General features: G+C 31.7%; 5 protein-coding genes and 1 long non-coding RNA gene across 18 annotated transcripts; 4 read left to right on the forward strand and 2 right to left on the reverse strand.

Moving 5' to 3' along the window:
• The first annotated feature begins 1789 nt into the window (after positions 1 to 1789).
• LOC115238873 (programmed cell death protein 10) lies at positions 1790 to 4081 on the forward strand. The gene is made up of 5 exons (XM_029813010.1): positions 1790 to 2036; positions 2290 to 2467; positions 2646 to 2778; positions 2858 to 3022; positions 3320 to 4081. The coding sequence occupies exons 1-5, from the start codon at positions 1965 to 1967 to the stop codon at positions 3402 to 3404; spliced, it is 633 nt and encodes a 210-aa protein (XP_029668870.1). The 5' UTR covers positions 1790 to 1964; the 3' UTR covers positions 3405 to 4081.
• On the reverse strand, positions 4054 to 5349 carry LOC115238876 (actin-related protein 2/3 complex subunit 5-B). Its single transcript, XM_029813018.1, has 3 exons — positions 5098 to 5349; positions 4936 to 5008; positions 4054 to 4476 (listed from the first exon to the last, which is right to left on the reverse strand). The coding sequence occupies exons 1-3, from the start codon at positions 5256 to 5258 to the stop codon at positions 4237 to 4239; spliced, it is 474 nt and encodes a 157-aa protein (XP_029668878.1). The 5' UTR covers positions 5259 to 5349; the 3' UTR covers positions 4054 to 4236.
• A 1612-nt stretch (positions 5350 to 6961) lies between these two features.
• On the forward strand, positions 6962 to 9084 carry LOC115238901. 7 transcript variants are annotated; one of them, XR_003884558.1, is made up of 4 exons: positions 6962 to 7137; positions 7601 to 7834; positions 8420 to 8557; positions 8633 to 9084. XR_003884558.1 is itself a non-coding variant. In XM_029813062.1 (3 exons), the coding sequence occupies exons 1-3, from the start codon at positions 7119 to 7121 to the stop codon at positions 8476 to 8478; spliced, it is 312 nt and encodes a 103-aa protein (XP_029668922.1). In that variant the 5' UTR covers positions 6962 to 7118; the 3' UTR covers positions 8479 to 9084. The 7 variants fall into 7 exon arrangements, 1 of the variants encoding a protein (XP_029668922.1); XR_003884560.1 differs by having other exon boundaries at positions 8420 to 8539; XR_003884559.1 differs by having other exon boundaries at positions 8641 to 8871.
• Positions 9085 to 9428: 344 nt separating this feature from the next.
• On the forward strand, positions 9429 to 11378 carry LOC115238900. 2 transcript variants are annotated; one of them, XM_029813059.1, is made up of 5 exons: positions 9429 to 9597; positions 9671 to 9726; positions 10141 to 10305; positions 10643 to 10733; positions 11174 to 11378. In XM_029813059.1, the coding sequence occupies exons 1-5, from the start codon at positions 9576 to 9578 to the stop codon at positions 11221 to 11223; spliced, it is 384 nt and encodes a 127-aa protein (XP_029668919.1). In that variant the 5' UTR covers positions 9429 to 9575; the 3' UTR covers positions 11224 to 11378. The 2 variants fall into 2 exon arrangements, with proteins under 2 accessions (XP_029668919.1, XP_029668920.1); XM_029813060.1 differs by having other exon boundaries at positions 9431 to 9597; positions 9689 to 9726.
• LOC115238898 lies at positions 11038 to 17836 on the reverse strand. 6 transcript variants are annotated; one of them, XM_029813054.1, is made up of 14 exons: positions 17226 to 17836; positions 15992 to 16178; positions 15363 to 15501; positions 14962 to 15092; positions 14622 to 14759; positions 14323 to 14487; positions 14164 to 14252; positions 13918 to 14095; positions 13621 to 13843; positions 13381 to 13542; positions 13068 to 13222; positions 12689 to 12924; positions 12352 to 12565; positions 11038 to 11949 (listed from the first exon to the last, which is right to left on the reverse strand). In XM_029813054.1, the coding sequence occupies exons 2-14, from the start codon at positions 16047 to 16049 to the stop codon at positions 11699 to 11701; spliced, it is 2139 nt and encodes a 712-aa protein (XP_029668914.1). In that variant the 5' UTR covers positions 16050 to 16178; positions 17226 to 17836; the 3' UTR covers positions 11038 to 11698. The 6 variants fall into 6 exon arrangements, with proteins under 6 accessions (XP_029668914.1, XP_029668915.1, XP_029668916.1 ...); XM_029813055.1 differs by lacking the exon at positions 17226 to 17836 and adding an exon at positions 16724 to 17030; XM_029813056.1 differs by lacking the exon at positions 17226 to 17836 and having other exon boundaries at positions 12352 to 12392; positions 12494 to 12565; positions 15992 to 16273.
• LOC115238902 lies at positions 17719 to 18880 on the forward strand. Its single transcript, XR_003884564.1, has 2 exons — positions 17719 to 17860; positions 18101 to 18880. It is a non-coding gene; the product is annotated as an uncharacterized LOC115238902 (long non-coding RNA).
• Positions 18881 to 19111: the final 231 nt, after the last annotated feature.

The raw sequence follows: 19111 nt of genomic DNA on the forward strand, positions 1-19111 counted from the left end.
ACATGGTCAAAAATATGATTTTGTGCTTACATTCAAATAAATATCTAGCAATTCTTATACAAATTCAATTTATAAGATATTTTAAACACGAAAATGATGCATAAAGTAAAATAAAGATCGTACACTCAAAAAAGTTGTATTGCAACCACAGCAAAAATTTTCTGGGTGCGCAAAATTAACTGAGGTACATAAATGATTAGCAAATACTGTGATATCGCATATGTTTCGCATTTAATCAATCTAAGTGACAGAGACAGAATTTATATCTGAACTGTTTGTGAAATTTAGAAAGAATGTTTTTCTGTGGCGCCTATCCATGTTAAGGCCAATCATACTTGTTATAAAGTTTGGCTGTGGTACACAGAAAAAATTAGCGGCAAGAAACAAATGAATATATAATCCTCACATCTAACATATTTGTATAACGCGCCCAATCTATCTAGCTCTTTTAAACAATTTCTCTCAATTTTTCGATGCTGCAGTTATAATTGGCAGTTATATTTCTCACAAAGATCGTTCTAGCTGTAGTATCGAAACTCATATTTATCCAATGCAGTGATTAACATTTGGCAATGGGACCTAAATTTTCTAGAAGATATTATTAGAATATTGCTGCTATAAATTCTATATGTAACAGACAATATTCTAACAGATACAAAAAATAGCGATAAATTTTTGTTGTGACACCTAGAAATCTACCTATATCAGCAAGACATTTTTTTGAGTGTATCAAACTACACATTGAAGATTGAAAACTGAAGATAAAAGATTGAAATTTGACTAATCAGAACAAAAGGAGCCAAAATTTCTTTGTCCTGATTGATCAAATTTCAATCTTCAGTCTTCAATCTTAATCTTTAATGCACATAGTCTCTAATACGGACTTAACGGTTATGGAGATGCAAACGCATTCATGTTCATACTTATGAGCGTGAAATAAAATCCCGAATAAAAAGATGCAGATAGCTCGACAATCATTCATCTTGATCACATATCTTACACATTATATATTTTGAATAGTGATATTAACTCGACTTCATTCTAAATTAGTTTAATTAATCTCTAATTAATCTATTTAAGCGGGAACGTACCTCTCTATCCCGCAAATGAAAAAATCTGTCGACACTAGTGCATCATGAAGTTATCGATTATCAAGACTTGTTAAAGCAACTCTCGGAATTATGTGGCGCTCGCAATTTCGCCAATGATTATCACCCGCTACTTTCGAATCGTAACGTTAATAAAGGCACGAGAGAAAATATAATGAAATTGATGCTGGAAAGAATATTCTTTAACTGTTTTCTTCCATCAGCAATGATTTGCAACATAAATTTCATTGCCAATTGTTCGAGAGAAATCGTGTGAAGAATTACTGATAAATAGAGCGATGAATGAGAGCGCATTGAGATAATAACTATAAAAATAATAACGTTGTGCGTCTAAGCGCTTGCATAAAGACTCTTTATTTCAATTTATGATATTATAATTACTATCGAGAGAAAATATATTACTAATCAACGCTATAAAACAGATACAAGTAGAATGTACGTTACCTGTAGATTTCACCGATGCGGAAATAATATTAGATACTTCGTTCTCGTTTTAAGCTGTGTTTCTCGCATTTTCCATATTTAAAATGAAACGAACGTAGACTCGTCTCCACGCTCGTGTCTCTGAAGAGAGAAAAACGAGATATCAAGAGTGTAGAAAGTGCGACTAAAACGAACAGATCTATCCTATTTTCGACTCGTACCAATTAATGTTGGCAGCGCCGAATAACCTCATTTCCGCGTATCTAGCTCCTATTGTGACAGCTGTCACAGAAAGAGTTATGCTGGTGTGAGCCAGTCGTGTGTATAAACAATCTTCTCGTCGTTCGTTCATTCCGAAGCAGCTTTGACTTTGCCTCTCGTCTCGACTCATTGTATTTTCGACGTCTCGAACGACAACATACACTGTGAAGGATGACAATGGGCGATGAGATTCCAGTTACATCACTGGTTCTTCCTGTAATATTAAGACCGATATTAACCAAGGTATTATCTCGCCTATAAATATATTATCATCTAGTACAATTATCTCTTTCTCAAATAATCTCATTTTTACACATCATATATACATAGAAGATGGATAGCAATTTGTCAAAAAGCATAGAGGAACGAATAGAATAAGAGTTGAGAGCGTTTTTTAATCCATTTAGCAAATTGTTTATATTTTATATGAAACTTTGCATTTTTAGTAAAGAACTTATTAAAACGTTTGATTGATTAACGTGCAAAATTTCTCTAGCTGGAAAGGCAAAATGTCATGGCAGCGCAAACTCTACGCGCAGCTCTCTCAAAAGCAGAGAGTTCTCATCCTGGGATTACACACGATTTAATTATGGGTATAATACGTAGAGCAGAACTCAATCTTGATATGAACGAGAGTGTCTTACGATTACAAGGCGCTGCCTCTGACTATGATGGTAAGATAAATCTTACTTCTTTATGTTTTTATCCTAATTCTTTATGTAGAAAATGCAATTATATATATATATATTTCATCTTTATTATTATCTACTATTATAACAGTTTTGTAATATCTATGTTTTTTTTTATTTTAAGATTTTTAGATAAATTTATACATTTTGTCTTTGCTTGCAGTTGTGGAATACCGTTCAGCACGTTCGGAAGATGCATTTCAAGAATTGAATCGTAAATCTACTTCCTTGAAAAGAATACTTAGCAGAATTCCTGATGAGATCACAGACAGGAAAACTTTTCTTGAGACAATCAAGTTTGTATAATTTTTATATATATGTATGTGTAATTTATATATGTATATAATGTTCTGTATCGGCTATATTTTCTTTCAGAGAAATTGCAAGCGCGATAAAAAAACTTTTAGATGCTGTGAATGAAGTTACCGGATTTATACCTGGCTCAGCTGGCAAACAAGCATTAGATCAACGCAAAAGAGAATTTGTAAAATATAGTAAAAGGTTCAGCAATACATTGAAGGAGTACTTCAAAGAGGGACAGTAAGTATATCAATTTTTAAATAGACAGCTTAAAAAAAAAAATATATATATATATATTATAATGCAGTGTTTTGGTTTTTAACAATAATGTAAATATGTAATAATAATAAATTCTAACAATTTATTTTTAAATTAATGCTTGCAAAACGAAAAATGAAATTTAGATAAGCAAATTAAGTAGTTGAAATAAAATCAATGATATGCCTAAAAAAGTTGAATATTTAACTTCATATTATTCACACACACATATACACACATATATTTGTCATAATATAATACAATATATACTTCTTGCAGGGCAAACGCAGTATTTGTCAGTGCGCTGTATCTGATACACCAAACAAATATGATTATGCTTACAGTAAAGGACAAATGTGAGTAAATCTCAATTCTATAATGAATTCCCTGAGTTGTATGTGATAATATCACAAGAGTCAAATAATCCATAGATATTACAACCTGCTAATCTTGCATATTCAATTATACAAACAATAGAACCTAAAAATATCTGATATAGAGGATTTAACATCATTATGTTTCCATGTTAACTGATTGCATTATAGTTTTTGTTACATATATATATATAAAATAAAAATGTTGGTATATTATTCCAAATTATTTATACTTTTATTTTGTGCCAACTCAAATGTCATATTAGTCGTCAATTCTCATCGTAATGGTCAATACTAGTATATACAATGAAATGTTCAGATATGAGAATGACTTTATTGTTGTTATAAGAAAATAATGTCATATAAATATATATATATATACGCTCCCTTTTAGCCTCTTACAACTCTAAAGAATATAAAATATAAATAAAATACACTCAGATTTTGGGATGCTATAATAATAAAATTGCATTTATTATAATAGTATACATATTCGAGTATTAAGCAACAAAAAATATATTTGCAAGTTGGCAAATTCTCATCATTTAAACACTTGTGTGAGATCATTGTTATTTATACTCTTTAGAGCAAAATAAGGGCAACAATGGAGAATGTAGAGGGATTATTTCTTCAAATGTACAAGAAATAAAAATTACTTTATTGATAACAAATGTACACAAATTTGTTATATTTCCCATATGGAAAATGGTGTGAATGGCTTTCCTATCTACATCCTCATTAACAATGATTGAATAACAGTAAATGACAGTAAGAATTAATGGTAATTACCGTAATGAGCGTTACTGCAAAATGTACAAAACTTCAAGCCCGTTTGCTGTCAGAGAATACACGAACGATGCAACCAACGCCACTTATATTGAATACTTTTTCATGCCAAATTAACAAGTGACTACTGCTACCTTCCGTCGGAATTTCAAAACCTCGATAAATGTACTTCATTAAAACATCCACTAAGTCACGATCTAATTGTGCTAAGCAATCGTCCATTTGATTCGACTTTATACTTAGGAGCACCTTTTGTGTCAAGTTCCGGGCACTGTCCTGTAAACAGAAATGTTTCACATATTTGTATATATAGAAATTTATATTTAGCTAAACCCACATATATATCAAAATATAAAGTAATATATTAGGAAAAAAGTATAAAGAGTTATATATTAGGAATATATTGATATAAACAACTAAATCATATGCAAAATATTTCTATGAGTTTCATAAATTATTAATTCCAGCTAAAAGTTCAAAAACCTGCAGATAATTTGGAAGCAATATATTAAAAAATAATGTAATAGATTGTTAGAGAGTAAAACAAATTCTCAGCCTTAAGCCTTGTATAAATTCATCTATTTTAAAATAACGATTACTCACACGACTAATTTATATACTTTTCATATCTATAACGCCTTTCCACATTTGAAAAATTATAAAATGTATATCACTTTACGAAAACAAGATAAAGAAACGAATAGTTATCGCAAGGAGGATGTGTTTTGAGGTTACCTTGACTTGCTGGTTTTTACTCTCCAATGGTGCGGACTTTAATACTGATATTAGCGCCTCCGCGTTCTTACCCTTGATAAAGTGCTAAGGAAAAATTAGTCGACGATAAGATTGCTGGAAAAATAAGGCCTCTATCGGAAGCGAGAGCTTTGCAAAGGATATTGGCTAAGAAGTGTCAAAATCTCGTTCTCGTCTGGACCGGTGGGCGCGCCTATGCCACCGTCGGCGTCTTCCTCTTTGAAATTGTTGTCGCTATACTGGTCCACGTCAATCTTACGGAACGCGGATGCCGAAGTATCCTTCTTGCCGTCGTTCCTCGACATCTCGATTGTGCGTTTGAACGTCTCCTACGTTCACGTTCACGCTCGGCTTATCGAACAGCGCCTTGACTCGCGGCGGCAAGACTCGCCTAGGGATGCGTTCAGAAATCTTATCCATGAAGTAGAGTAACATTTAATTGACCAATCAGGAGCAAAGGTTTCTTTGTCTCGATTGGTCAATTAGACGCTACTTTACCCTAAGAGTAGAATTTTTGAACGCATCCTAGGTATATTTCCACGATGAATCGCGCGCATTGTGGCTGTCATCTTGGCACTAACTGTACATATATTATATATATACATATATTTATAATTCATTTATCGGACGCGATAAATGAAAAAACTGTGTTTTGTTTTAACTAAAGCAATACGTCATAAATATAAATGAATGAAAATATACATGTATGCATGAATGATTTTTCAGTATTATTAATATTGGCGATCTATATCGCACATAAGAAAATATACGCTTACACATGACACATATACACGACACGCTGTCATCCGAGAAAGATTGATTGATATTGCTATAAATAAAGGTTATGCATAGATGACACGTGAAGTTTTATTTCTATCAAAACTTTAGCTATCACAGCGATTCTGTATTCAAAATCGATAATCCATGATGAGATCTGTGAGAGAAAAGTGGCACAGATTATAAATTTTATTTATACAATCATCCAATGTCATCGCAATATATGAAATATCCTAAAGATATTTTACCAAACATATTATTATGTTTCAATAAGGCAGACTTGTAATGCTGATGATAGTCTAGAGAGAGAGAGAGAGAGAGTGAAAGAAAGACTTGTGCAAGATTTTAAATAAAGTTTTATTTCTCAAAAAAAAAAGAAAGCTGTCAAATCTCTTTTTTTCAAAAATGTAAAAGATGTATTGAAGTCACAATATATATTCACTATTTCTACTTTAATAAATCTATTTTGTTATGCTAGAATTTATTGAAATTGATTTCATTTAAATCTCATGAAAAATTATTTATGTAAATACAAATTGCAAAAATATCAACCACATGGGATTTCCTCAGTTCTGACGTCGTAATCCAGAAGACTGACGTAAATATTGCAGATTGTAATGAGCACACTTGTATGTATATATCCACGAAGTGTAAAAGTGAGAAATAGATGTCTGTGTATGCGTGTTCGTGGGCGCCCATGTGTATCTGAGAAAGAAATAAATGGAATTTGCTTATTATACTTGTACAGAATTTCAAGGTTAATTCTCTTCTGTGTCTGGATTTCTTGTAAATATTCATAAAGTTAAAAGCATATATTTGACTGAAATATTGCTAAATTTTATCTTCTGTTAATCCTGCAAAAGTTAGCTACAAATATATATAAGTCGTTAATTGTTCGAAATTTAAAATCAAAGATTATATCATGTAAAATTATTATTTCCTAGTTAACGAATCGTGCTAAAAAATGCAATAAAGTCATGTAAAGGTTTTACGCTTATAAATAAATAATATAAATTAATGCGTTAATTAACTTGAAAAGTCAGTAATTGATTCCGATTCTTCTTTCGAGATGCACACGCAAAATAAAAGCTCCTTAAAGTTGACTCTACCTGTATGCGCGATATTAATGTTAATAGGACGAGTATGCAATGTGGATATCCCCGACCGCTTTCGACACTTGCTGATTATCTTACTGGTTTTTTCCTTTTACGAGGAAATTAATTGGAAACAGATAAGGGCATATAAAAATATATAAATTGGAAAACATCTTCATCAAAGCTCGTCATTCGAGTTGAATCAATTGATTGTGTATCATTGAAGACGCTACTGCTTTTTCTTCTGTCTTTTCATTCTTTGGAACTGTAGAAACTAGGCTATCTGAAATAATCATGAAACATATTATTGCAAGTGGGTATAGCAAAGCAATAGCCATCGATTTTTTTCAAATATACAAAATTGAAGGAATATATCTTTTTTCCATAAAATTTCCGAATAATATTTTAGTTTTAGACATATTTTTTCAAATATTTAAACATTTAAAAGGGCCTCTCTCTTTCTCTCAATCTCTCTCTCTCTCTCTCTCTCTCTCTCTCTCTCTCTCTCTCTCTCTCTCTCTCTCTCTCTCTCTCTCTCTCTCTCTCTCTCTCTCTCTCTCTCTCTCTCTCTCTCTCTCTCTCTCTCTCTCTCTCTCTCTCTCTCTCTCTCTCTCTCTCTCTCTCTCTCTCTCTCTCTCTCTCTCTCTCTCTCTCTCTCTCTCTCTCTCTCTCTCTCTCTTTCTCTAGAATGTTATTTGACATTTTTTGTATATTTATAGTAAATTTACAATACTAAAACGTGCATTTACATTGTATAATTTTGTTTTATTCAATAGTTGTGCAAATATTGACCATGATTTGGTTGGTCGCCTTGGCATTCCCACAAAGAGATTTCCAGTGGTCGAGCGAGATTTTAGATAATTTCGATAATACGCTGAGCAGCACCACACAAAGAACAACGACTAATTGTCCGTGTATTGCAACTGCAGAATATAATCCAATATGCGGCAGCGATAATGTTACCTATTGGAATATGGGAAGATTTAATTGTGCGAAAAATTGTAATCCACGTAAGTAATATTAATTTTACATCATATTTTGTTTTATTGTTCTTAGTTCATTATCAAATAACATTGTTAAGATACAATTTTATCTAAACTTTTATACATGTTAATTTTTAATTTTAAACTTATATTTAATATCAATTCTTAATTAAATTCTTAATTCTTAGTTTAAATTCAGTTATTTCAATCTTCAAATTTTTCAGTCAACTTTCAGTTCTCTTTAAATCCTACTCCTACCTCTTATCTTCCAATTCTTGTTTTAACTTTTTTTAACTTTTAATTTTCAGTAATTTTATTCTTGATTTTTATCTTTTCTTAATTCTCATTTTCTAATTATTTTAATTTTTTCAAATCTCATAATGTGTGTGTGTGTGTATATATATATATATTCACATTTATTTCACATAATTATTGAGCAAAGAATTACTAAATTAATAAAGACAATATAATATTTTAATATCTGAATAAATAATATTTTTGAGTAAATTTTTTTCTTTTTTATTAATTTTGTTTAGTTATTTATTTATCTATACTTTCTATTTATTTATCTATAATTTTGATATTCTTGTCTAATAACTAAATTTTTTTAAGGACTTGAAGTAAAGGTTATCAGAGCTTGCGAACCATACAGCCAGCTAAGCAGTAGTTGAACGGTTCATTATCACTTCCACGACTGAGAAAATGACACTATATATGAATGCAGATAAATAAGTAAAGATGTTTTATAATGTAAATACTTTTATAATTTTAACTTTTTATATTGTTATTATTTTTCGTTTAATAACGTTAATTCTGACATTGTAGTATTACAGATTTGTATATTATTATAGCGGAAATTTTTCTGATATCGTAATCGCAAGTTACTACCACATTAACTACAACCTTCCAATAAACCTATATATGTTATCAATAGTCAATGTATTACATCGCATGTGCATAAAGTGTATGAGTTTTCCACGAATTGTCAAGTGCTATTTAATGATATAAAAACTAATGTATGTATATTTTAGTATTCTTGTTAAATTAAATTACTTTATGTAACACATTTTATTATTTATCATATTATAATATTAATTCAACAACTATCAATATTGACATTAACATTCTATCACCAAATTATTCTAGTTTGAAAAAAAAAAATTTTATTGTAGTTGTCGAATGATGTAATCAAAGAGATGATAACTCTGCTAATAGGTTATTATTAGCATTCTTATGTGATTTGTAGAAATAAGTCTGACGAATAAATGCTCACTCGGTGTAACGCGATATCTTAAACACATTCTAATGAAATCTCTGAAAATATTTTTTTTGAGAAAATAAATTTGCTTCTTTTGAGAAAAAGTAGCAGATATATTTTACGATATTAAATAATTTGCAAATATTTTAATTTGATTTAAAAGTTAGCGAAAAAAATCATGCGTTTATTGGGTTTTTAAAATAATACTTTTTTACTGATACTAGCACTAACATATGTTAATTGTTAATAAAAAAAATCAAAAAAAAAATCATTGATTTAAAAAAGTCTGCGGAATTAAGATATGAATTAATAAATAAGTCTCATTATTACGCAGAAAATATGGATAAATGTAGTTGGACTTAGCACTGGCTGGCAGCCAATGCTATAAAAGGGAACGCAGCTGATATTCTGAAACAGTAGATCGTCGACCTTCGGTAGATCATCTTGAATACATACAGTAGCCGATCGGCGTGGTCTCTTAGGAACTAAACGTTATTAAACTTCATCAATATGTTATCTTACTTGTGTCTAGGTAAGAAACTGATTTCATTTGCTTCGTGTGCGACTTGTCAACCAATTAATTTTTTTAATATCAATTGTATTAGATTTAATACTTTCTATAGTTGCCGCATCGCTGATTCTCATCGCTGCATTCCCACAAGTAAGTGAACGCTCTTTCGACATAAGCAAAGAGAAGAAAGAAGTATATCTAAACAATGTGAAAGATATTTAAACAATTAAGAGATACGATTGTGCTTTGCATCAAGTGTTACAATAAAACCGGAATGTGTTCTTTTATGTAATCCGTGTATAATTAAAAGCAATAATTACATGTTTTATAAACAAACATTACAACGCAAAATCTAAGTCGGCAGATTTACGTGTTTACAAGAATAATGCCGTTATAGCTATTAGAAAATTTTCTGTCTTTTTTGTGTTTTTTTTTAAAGAAAGAATATATTTATATCTAAAAAAAAAAATATTGGAAGTTTAATATTCCAGTATTTAAGTCGATATCTAAGATATCTCGAAAAATTTGGATTACGAGGTAATTATGAAATGTCTGAAATAAAAGAGAGATGATATCGTCTTTGACGGACCAGTCGCTACCAGGTCACCCAATGGAGAACGAAGAATTACATCAACATCCACAACGACTGTGGCATCTAGGAATGAGAATGATAGGACTACGACTCCTCAATCCGTGAATCAATTGAATGCGTGCGTCGATTCTTGCCCAGTAATTATTATCTTTTAATTAAAAATATTATATATATTTTATTTCATACAAACGTTTATATAAATGTTTTATTCAATTGAAGAGAAAATCTTTTATATAAATAATTATTTTAACATATGTAAAGTAAATCAGAAATCGGTTCTAACAAATTATATAAAAAACATAAAAGAAAAATCTATTTTAATTTAAAAAAAAATTGTATATATATATATGTACTTTCTCTTATTTTTTACACACAATCTTAACGTATAGAAAAAGGCAATTGTATGAACTTGAGAATTGCATTCTTTTGGAGAATAATTTTAATATTTCTTATAATCATATATTTTGATCGCAGGTAACACATGAATACAATCCTGTTTGCGGTACGGACAATGTTGATTACACCAATCCAGGAGGACTGGGTTGTGCGCAAAGGTGTGGAAAAGGTATGACATATTCAATATAAAAGCGAAAATTCCTTATATTCAATAACTTGGCTTGTCTTGCTATTTGAAAAAAAATATTAGGTTATTTAATATAATTTTTCTATTAAAAACAAGAGTAAAATTAAAGTTTTATATTAGAAACTAAACAGGTTATTAATATTTTTGAATCAGATATGTAGACTATCTTTGTCATCTTTTGATGAATAATAATTATTATTTCTATATCTTTGATTTTTAATCTAAATACTCTTGGTTGTTCTAGCATAAACAAATTTTTTACATTAGCGAATATTTAGCAAATATATTTATCTTTTATTTTTTATTTGATGGTCTTTGTCCTATCGAGTTTAACATAAAAAAATACAGCTACTATACATAGGGCAGTGCGATTATTAGGTAGATACATTGAAACACCAACATGTGATATCTGATATTTACAGAAGTGACATTAAGATATTATGGACGCTGTTCAACAAGCACGAGTGGATGATTTATAACCATCATTAAACAATACAATTTACAATAATATCATTCTAATGAAATAGTAAAAGATTGATTATCTAGAAAATGGAAGAAAAATACACATATTTACACATAGCATATATGCACACATATTACAAATATATTCATCCATTTTAAGCAAAAGTAATTAACTGATGGACACACACTTAATTTTTATTTTGACCTTTTATCCTCTAAATGACTGAAATTAACGATGCTAAGATTAAATGCGAATTTTATAGTCTTTTTTTAAATTATTATCTCATTATATCAAGAGACACTGATATCTTCACTAATGTCTTAGCGCTTCCGGTATCTAAGGTCACATTTTCGACTGGACATATCGTGTTCTTTAAAGCTTACAAATTAAAACTGAAAATTTTGTTTCTGATTTTACTTGAAAAATTTTGCACCAACTCGGTATCTGAATTCTCTTTGCTTGAAAAATTGGGAAAAGGAACTAATCATTCGATCGAGGAATCGTTTCGATCGGCCCACCTAACTCTTCGTGCGATTTCAAAGTTTCCTCCGTGAATACCGTAAAGATGCCTCGCCAGTATATCAGCTCTGTCTTCTTCGGCCTCAACAGCCATTTTTCTATAGCGACGAACTGCTAAAAGGCAGCCAACGGTGAGTACAATCTGGATTATTAACCAAAAAATCAGAAGACCCAAAGCCAGACTCGCATCCACGCACAAAAGGCCATCTATAGATTCTAAAAAAAAAAAAAAAAAAAAAAAAATTTAATTCGTTTATACTATCCTCTTTTTTTCTTCATATTTCAAGATTTTTATTTCAACGAGCAGTAAACTGTCAGTATTGGTTGAAAGATCTGAGAAAAAAAAAGATTTATCTTATAACTGTAAAGCTAATATCTTGTCTTGAACGATTAATGTCAATTTGAATTCAAGTTATAATAATTGAGAACTTTTCGCGCGTCACGATATACGATTATTTAAATATGGTCGATAAAATAATTTAAAAAAAATTGGGAAAACCAATATACAAATAAGCTTTGCGATAATTTTATAACTATAAAAATCAGAAATATATATGCAAATGGATCTAGACGTTCCCGATGCTTGGAAGAGGCAACGATGCCGATTCTCAAACTCACTTCCGCCGGTGATCACAACTGTATCAGGAACCGGATTTTCCCTGGACAGTAAATGGTCCGCTGTTATCACCGGACTTTGAACGACGATAGATAGTTGTAACGGTAATTCCGCGGGGGTGAGGTTTCTGAAAATTTCTGTTACCTCGGCGATGAGCGGCTGCTCAATCGATCGTCGCTTCCTGCCGTACGAAATCTGTCCTCCTCTGCAAGTAGTCTTCAAAAAAATTATAAATTTATGATTTTGTACGTTTGTATATATATGAATATTAATTCTATAATAATTACAAATTTAAGACATAAAACCGTGTTAGAATGTTTAAAAAAGTCGCCAACTTACCGGCTCACATTCTTCGAGACAAAATCTAACGATGACGTTGAATCGCACAATTTGACTATCGGGAAATTTGAAGGCAGTAAATGTTGAGATCAGAGAACGGTTGTCCATTGGATCCTTTAATAGCGCGGGAAAAGTTGCCGGATCCGTCGGACATCCAGATTCATCCAGAAGAAGATACGAGGAATCTCCGGATGCGCTACTAGCTACGAGGTGCCCAGCTATGATATCGTAAGGTCCTGTAAAAAAATTATTGACGCTTCGATATTCCTGTTGGAGAGAATTTCACTTTAAATCGATCAAAGAGAATTTATAAATAACAGAAATAGGGTAAAATTTGACATATTCTGCATAAATATCAAGAGACACGCTAGTGACTCACCGTCAACAGGTTGAATTTCGATTCTGAGCGTTAGCTTCTGTCCTAATTGAGTAACGACTGCATCCATATGTTCTTCGTTGAGGATTCTCATCGTCACCACGGGCACTTCGGACGATACGTTTATTACGATGGACCCAACTGGCGGCACGCCTGCGCTAAAAAGAATAACCAGAGCCAGAATATCGGGGATACTTGTCATAATATCGAGATAAGATTTTTGTATCAGGCTCGTGATTAAATTTTATAAAATAATATTATTTGTTGGAAAGATTGTAAATAACATTGGATGAAAAAAAAAAAGAAATAGACTTACTTTGGATCCAAGAAAGAAAAACTCGAATTAACGGACACGTTTCTCGGCTCCGGGATATCGCGACCGTCTAATGAGCATCCAACTCTCACCGACTGATCTCCCAATCGTTGAATAATCGGATTATATTGTATCACAATGGTGGCCCAAACCAACGTATGCGTTCTGCAAATAAGAGACGTCGTAAGATATCACGATTCAAAATTTACTGCGAATAGCAGGGTTTTAAGAACACAAAAATACCGATTTTCGTTGTCAATGGAAAACGCAGGTGTAAGACCACACTCGATATTAGATTGACCGATGGATTCTTTCTTTGGCAGTGGCAATCTTAAGATCGTCACATTTTTCCCAACACCATTAACACCGCAAGTATCTCCATATCCGCTCACGTATATCCGTCCGTCAAAAGGCTCCGTAGTGGTTAATGTAACTGTCATGATTGATTCGCCGCATTGTACTTTCACTGTAAAATATGGCAGTGTTAAAAGTTTATCGAGAAATAATGCTTATAAAATTATCTGTCTATCGCCAACGTACAATCTAGGCAAGCTTCTTGTTCTTTATAAATGACGTTCGGTCTGGCAACTAGCGAACTGACTCCAAGACTGATTGTATCGTCAGAATGCAGCAAGCAGAATGGTTTCTCTTCCGAATAGTCGACTGTGTAGGCCCTGCATATGAAACCATTCTCGTTGTGATCACATTTCTCCTCGCACTAAAAGGATCATAATCGAGTCACACATTCATTCACGCGCGAACCGATAAGAGAAATACGAGAAATACCTGCTTTATGTCGAGTCCCGGCAACGCCACATCCGAGTATGGCAATGTTACGTTCCGAAACTCCGCATAGGAACAATAGCTTTTCTTCGCTAGACAAAAATATGGACAAATTGGATACAATTCAATTTTTATAATTAAAAAGACAGATAAGTCACTTACATATATTATGGCACTGATCTTGCAGATACTCATCCCGATACATCGACGATCTGTAAGCTTGCGGTCTAGTACCTCTCTCAAACTTTGACAACGAACACGTGCCAATAGTATCGTCAATTGACAAAGGCTCGCTCGTACGAAATTGCGCAGATTCGCATTCACTTCCTAATATTATACAAAAATTTTTATGTAGTTTATATACATAACAAAACTATTATTTTTGGAAATTTAAATTGATTTATTTGAGACGGATTATGAGTCGACACGCGATCTGTATAATTATTCTATAAAATGCGTACCTGCTTGCAAACACTTCTTGTAACACTCGCTTCTTCGTAACAATGCTTGATAATATAAGTTAGAGTGTCCATCTTTTAAAATAGCTCCTAAAGTTCTTTCTACTTGCCACAGTCTTTGCCGCTTGCAATTTGGTGAAACTAAAGCATAAAAGTAAGAAATTTTAAGAAGTATATTTTTCTCTGAGTAAGGATATTGATTCTAAAATTTTTTTCTGTAGAAACAAAAAATTATGAAAAATTTTGTAACATATTTTCAATATTTTCTTCTATCACATAATCTGAAATAATCTTACTAAATCTATAGTATACATATTACAATAGAGGAGGAAACAATCTTTACCTTTAATACAGATTTTGTGGAAAAACGTGGCATTAGTTTCAGGAATGAGTTCCTCGCCTTTTACTTGCACGCTGTAACAAATGTTCCTCGCAAAGTCGATCACAAACGCTGTGCAATTCAAGCTTTTACACCTGTAATAGATGAATTATTTTTAATTAATATAAATATTTTTTGTATATTTGATGCATGTGACTATTTATTCTCTTTGTAAAAAATAGAAATTAATTTTTTTTATAAAAGATTTTGCGGTATTTCCATTTTCAACAATATAATATACAAATCTACTTATCTAAAGATTTATAGATGCACTTATATTACTATATATTAAAATTTTTTGAATATCTAAGCAATCTATTATTTAGAGTATAGCATTTATTAGAAATAATTAATTGATGAAATACCTGTCAAAACAAGGCACGATAATACCGTTGTTACCTATGGCACTGTTTGTGTATAATATAGTTTCTGCAGCGTTTGCAGGCTTAGCTCCGATTATTTTCTCCCATCCCGTATCTTGATCCTGACAATTCTGAGACCAACCTGAAGGACGTAAGTATCTTATAAAGTACGAACTGCAGTTAAATAGTCATGTGTCACACGTCTACGATCTGTGTGTACTTTTTGCATGATCTTACATGACGAACTATACTTGCAACTCAGAAAAAGAAAGCGTCTATTTAAATACATTTTATAAACTGTCAAATTTTAAATATTTGTAATTCAAAGTAAATGTCAAATCACAAACGAGTTAAAAAATGACTTTTGCAAATTCTTTTTAAGCTCAGTAAAATTGTCGCTAAAAAAGTACCAAGAAGAATAAAGTCTTTTTATAGTTTTTTAATATAATATGTATAGTATTTTTATTATAATATGTCTATACATTTTCGTTTTTTGTTGATAAAATTTTATTGTATTAACAAAAAATAAATTTTCTCTTTATATATACATCCCTCTATATTAATATTCATTATATATTTACTATTTAGCGAAGGTATTAGATTCTTTAATAGATTGTGTAAAACATTCTTACCTGTGCTTAAAGCAAGACTGCAGACGAAAGCCATGAAGCGTAGGATCGTCACCGTCATTGTGTATCTTTGCACTGCAAATGCGACGGGATGAAATCAGTTGCGAGAGTTTGCTTTTCAAGGATTCCCGGATTGTTCTATAGACTCCGAAACAACATCTTCTGCTTCTCACTCGTACCGTTGATTTACCTATATATGCAAGTTTCGTTACGTAATGTCGCTATCACTTGTAAAAGTTGAAATCAGCGTGCATTAGACTAAGTTTATCGTCGAGTGAAGAAGCGGTCGAATGCGATCATCCGCGTTAGCTGCTCCTTTAAGAACTCCCTCCTATCTTCAAGGTTTCAAGATAATGCAACGTTTCTCATATATAAGCGAGTTGTTCGCTGCATAATATTACGCGTGCCGTTTTTACCTCGTGCTTTTGGTTCCGCTATCTCTTGACACTACGTAAGCACACGACATAATTCGCGATAGCGATTTACAATGGGATTTATTCTCAACTTTGTTAAACACGCGAAGGTGAGCGCAAAAAAAAAAATGTGGTCGTGCCCTTACGCCCATTCGCAAACAAAAATCTCTCGATAACATAATACGTAAGAAACATATCTTTTCACTTACAGATTAAAGGAATCGGTCACACTATAGTGATGTAATGCGTGTTATTAGGTGTTCTTGTAAAAAAAGACATAGCATTAATGTGCAATATGACTTTTATGCTAATGATTACTCACACTTATTAAAATGGTGATGAGTGATAATAGAATAACAGCTTATTGTTAGCTATTTCTACATTTACACGTAACCGCATCCAGTCCGCATGTGACTTCAGGATATAATTGAATTATAACTATATATTTTATAAGACTTAAATTAAAATTATTATGTAAAGTCATATAGAGTATTATAAAGCACGAAATAAAAATATCCATAATTTACAAAATTTATATTAATTATATAAAGCCATGTTTGTACGATAAACAAATAATTTCTGTAAACGCAAATATTAAGGAAAAAGTTTACAAAGTTCAGTTTTATAAATTATAAAAAAAATGGAATATGTTCAAGAAATAAAAAATATATAAAAACTCATACTATATTAATGCCCACTTTAAATAAAAGAATGAAAATCAGAATTTTTCTACTAAGACTCGTTTCATTATATTTAATTATTTAGAAATTGTGAATATATAATTTCTTTTTTGCTTTTTGTATTTGTGTGGAGTATCCACTCACACTCTCTTATGCAAAACGCTGATCCGTCATTGAACTCTCTAGTAGCAATTGTCACACTTATTGGCTGAAGCGTGCATCGTCGTCGGCGGGTTAAAGATCGGTATATCTCCTCAGCGGTTGTACGCGCTCCTCGACGTAATCGAGCCGTGCTCGCGATTCACTCTCGGCGTACATTCGTCGTTCTTTCGTTTATACAGAGAGTGAGATCGACGGGCAAGCGTTCCACTAACCAACTGCGGGACAGACGCGTAACGAAATGAAAAGCTATCGTGCGTCGAGCCGTACAACGGCGGATACGACGAGGAAGAGCAGAGGGGCATTCCGGCCGCGCCATCCGCCTGCCTGATCGAACGATCGGATGCGGCTGGGTAAATACAGCTCCGCGCACATCAATCCATTCACCAGCATTGTCGTAAAAAGGAAGAAAGGAAAAAAAAAAACGATGGCGAGGTCGGCAAACGATTATCTGGGATGCTTTGCGCCGCCCAAGTGTATGTACGTTCGCTCATCGGTGACACAAATTCGGCCTTCGGAGTATCGTTATCGTGGACGATTACGAAGTACTCGATACTTAAATGAAGTAAAGGCCTGCTGTTTAAGAGCAAGTGTTTGCTTTGGCTGCAATACACCATAAGGTATGAGATTAAAAAATTCAGGATATGAGATATTAAATTGTTTGTGTATGAATTTATTTGTCTGATTAAATTCACAATGATCTGGAAGAACATGCAAATACGTTTTTTGCCAGTTGATTTTAAAATTAATTTTAATAAAATCAGAATTTAATATGGTGTGAAGAAATCGTCGAAATATTTTGAAATAAATAAATATAAAATAGGAATTCTTTTTACAATGGAGTTTTTAAATGAATTCAGACACATCGCATCGTTTAGTACGACTGCCTAATGTCCTGCTGTTAAAAGGCTTTCCCACAGTGCAACAACTACAATTGTACAAGTATCGGAAGCCTATATCGATAGCGAACATCGAAACTAGTGTCCTTCGTTTTACGTAACTCTCTGGCATCGTTTACGCTTGTTAGTCAGTAGCATATACATATACCGATGCAGCAAGATGAAACGTCTAATGTGTACTTCGTAAAATGAGATATCTTTCGAATGTAGTTTATACATATGTATGTATGTGTTTGTGTGTGTTTCATAAAACTTTTTTCAACAGAAAAGAATCGTGGAATCCGTCCAATGTAATAATATATTGTAGAGAAACAAATTAAACAAAGAAATTCGAATATTTTTAAATTAATATCTAAAAATTAAACATATTTAATTTTGCAAAATAAATTGCTATCAGTCTTTATCTATTTTTTTCCAGAGAAATTATTTACTAGCAAATAAATTATAAGTAAAAAGCAATTATATGTTTTATAAAAAAAGCACAAAAAGCACAAGATATGAAGAGGATATGCTTATTATTTTTAAATAGATTTTATTGTTTTCACTATAAGCTGATAACTTTTGCTTCACTTTTATTTTTATCACTCCTTATGTTAATATACTCTTATTACTAAACATAAGTGAAATCTTCGATTTGTGAGTTTCTAGTGTGTTCGTTGAGCTGCGGGTATGATGGTCTTACGTAAATTACGTATTTGTCGCAATGTGTAGTAATTGTTGCGAAATAAATGTAACAAAAATTCTATAATGTTTCAATTTATGAGAATTTATAATATTTTTGAAATAATGGAATTATAATTCATTAAACTACTATTATAGTATTATATTACAATAACAATTTTTCTACTTTATTGTATTTTATAATTGTTTTTCTTTTTTATTCTATATTTATAATTATTCTTTTAAATTCTTTATTCAATTATTTCTCTTCATTCATCTCTTGTTTAAATCCTCATATGTTTTTAAAACTTT

The sequence above is a fragment of the Formica exsecta genome, unplaced genomic scaffold (assembly GCF_003651465.1).
Source record: "Formica exsecta isolate Colony F162 unplaced genomic scaffold, ASM365146v1 scaffold362, whole genome shotgun sequence".
Taxonomy (NCBI): domain Eukaryota; kingdom Metazoa; phylum Arthropoda; class Insecta; order Hymenoptera; family Formicidae; genus Formica; species Formica exsecta.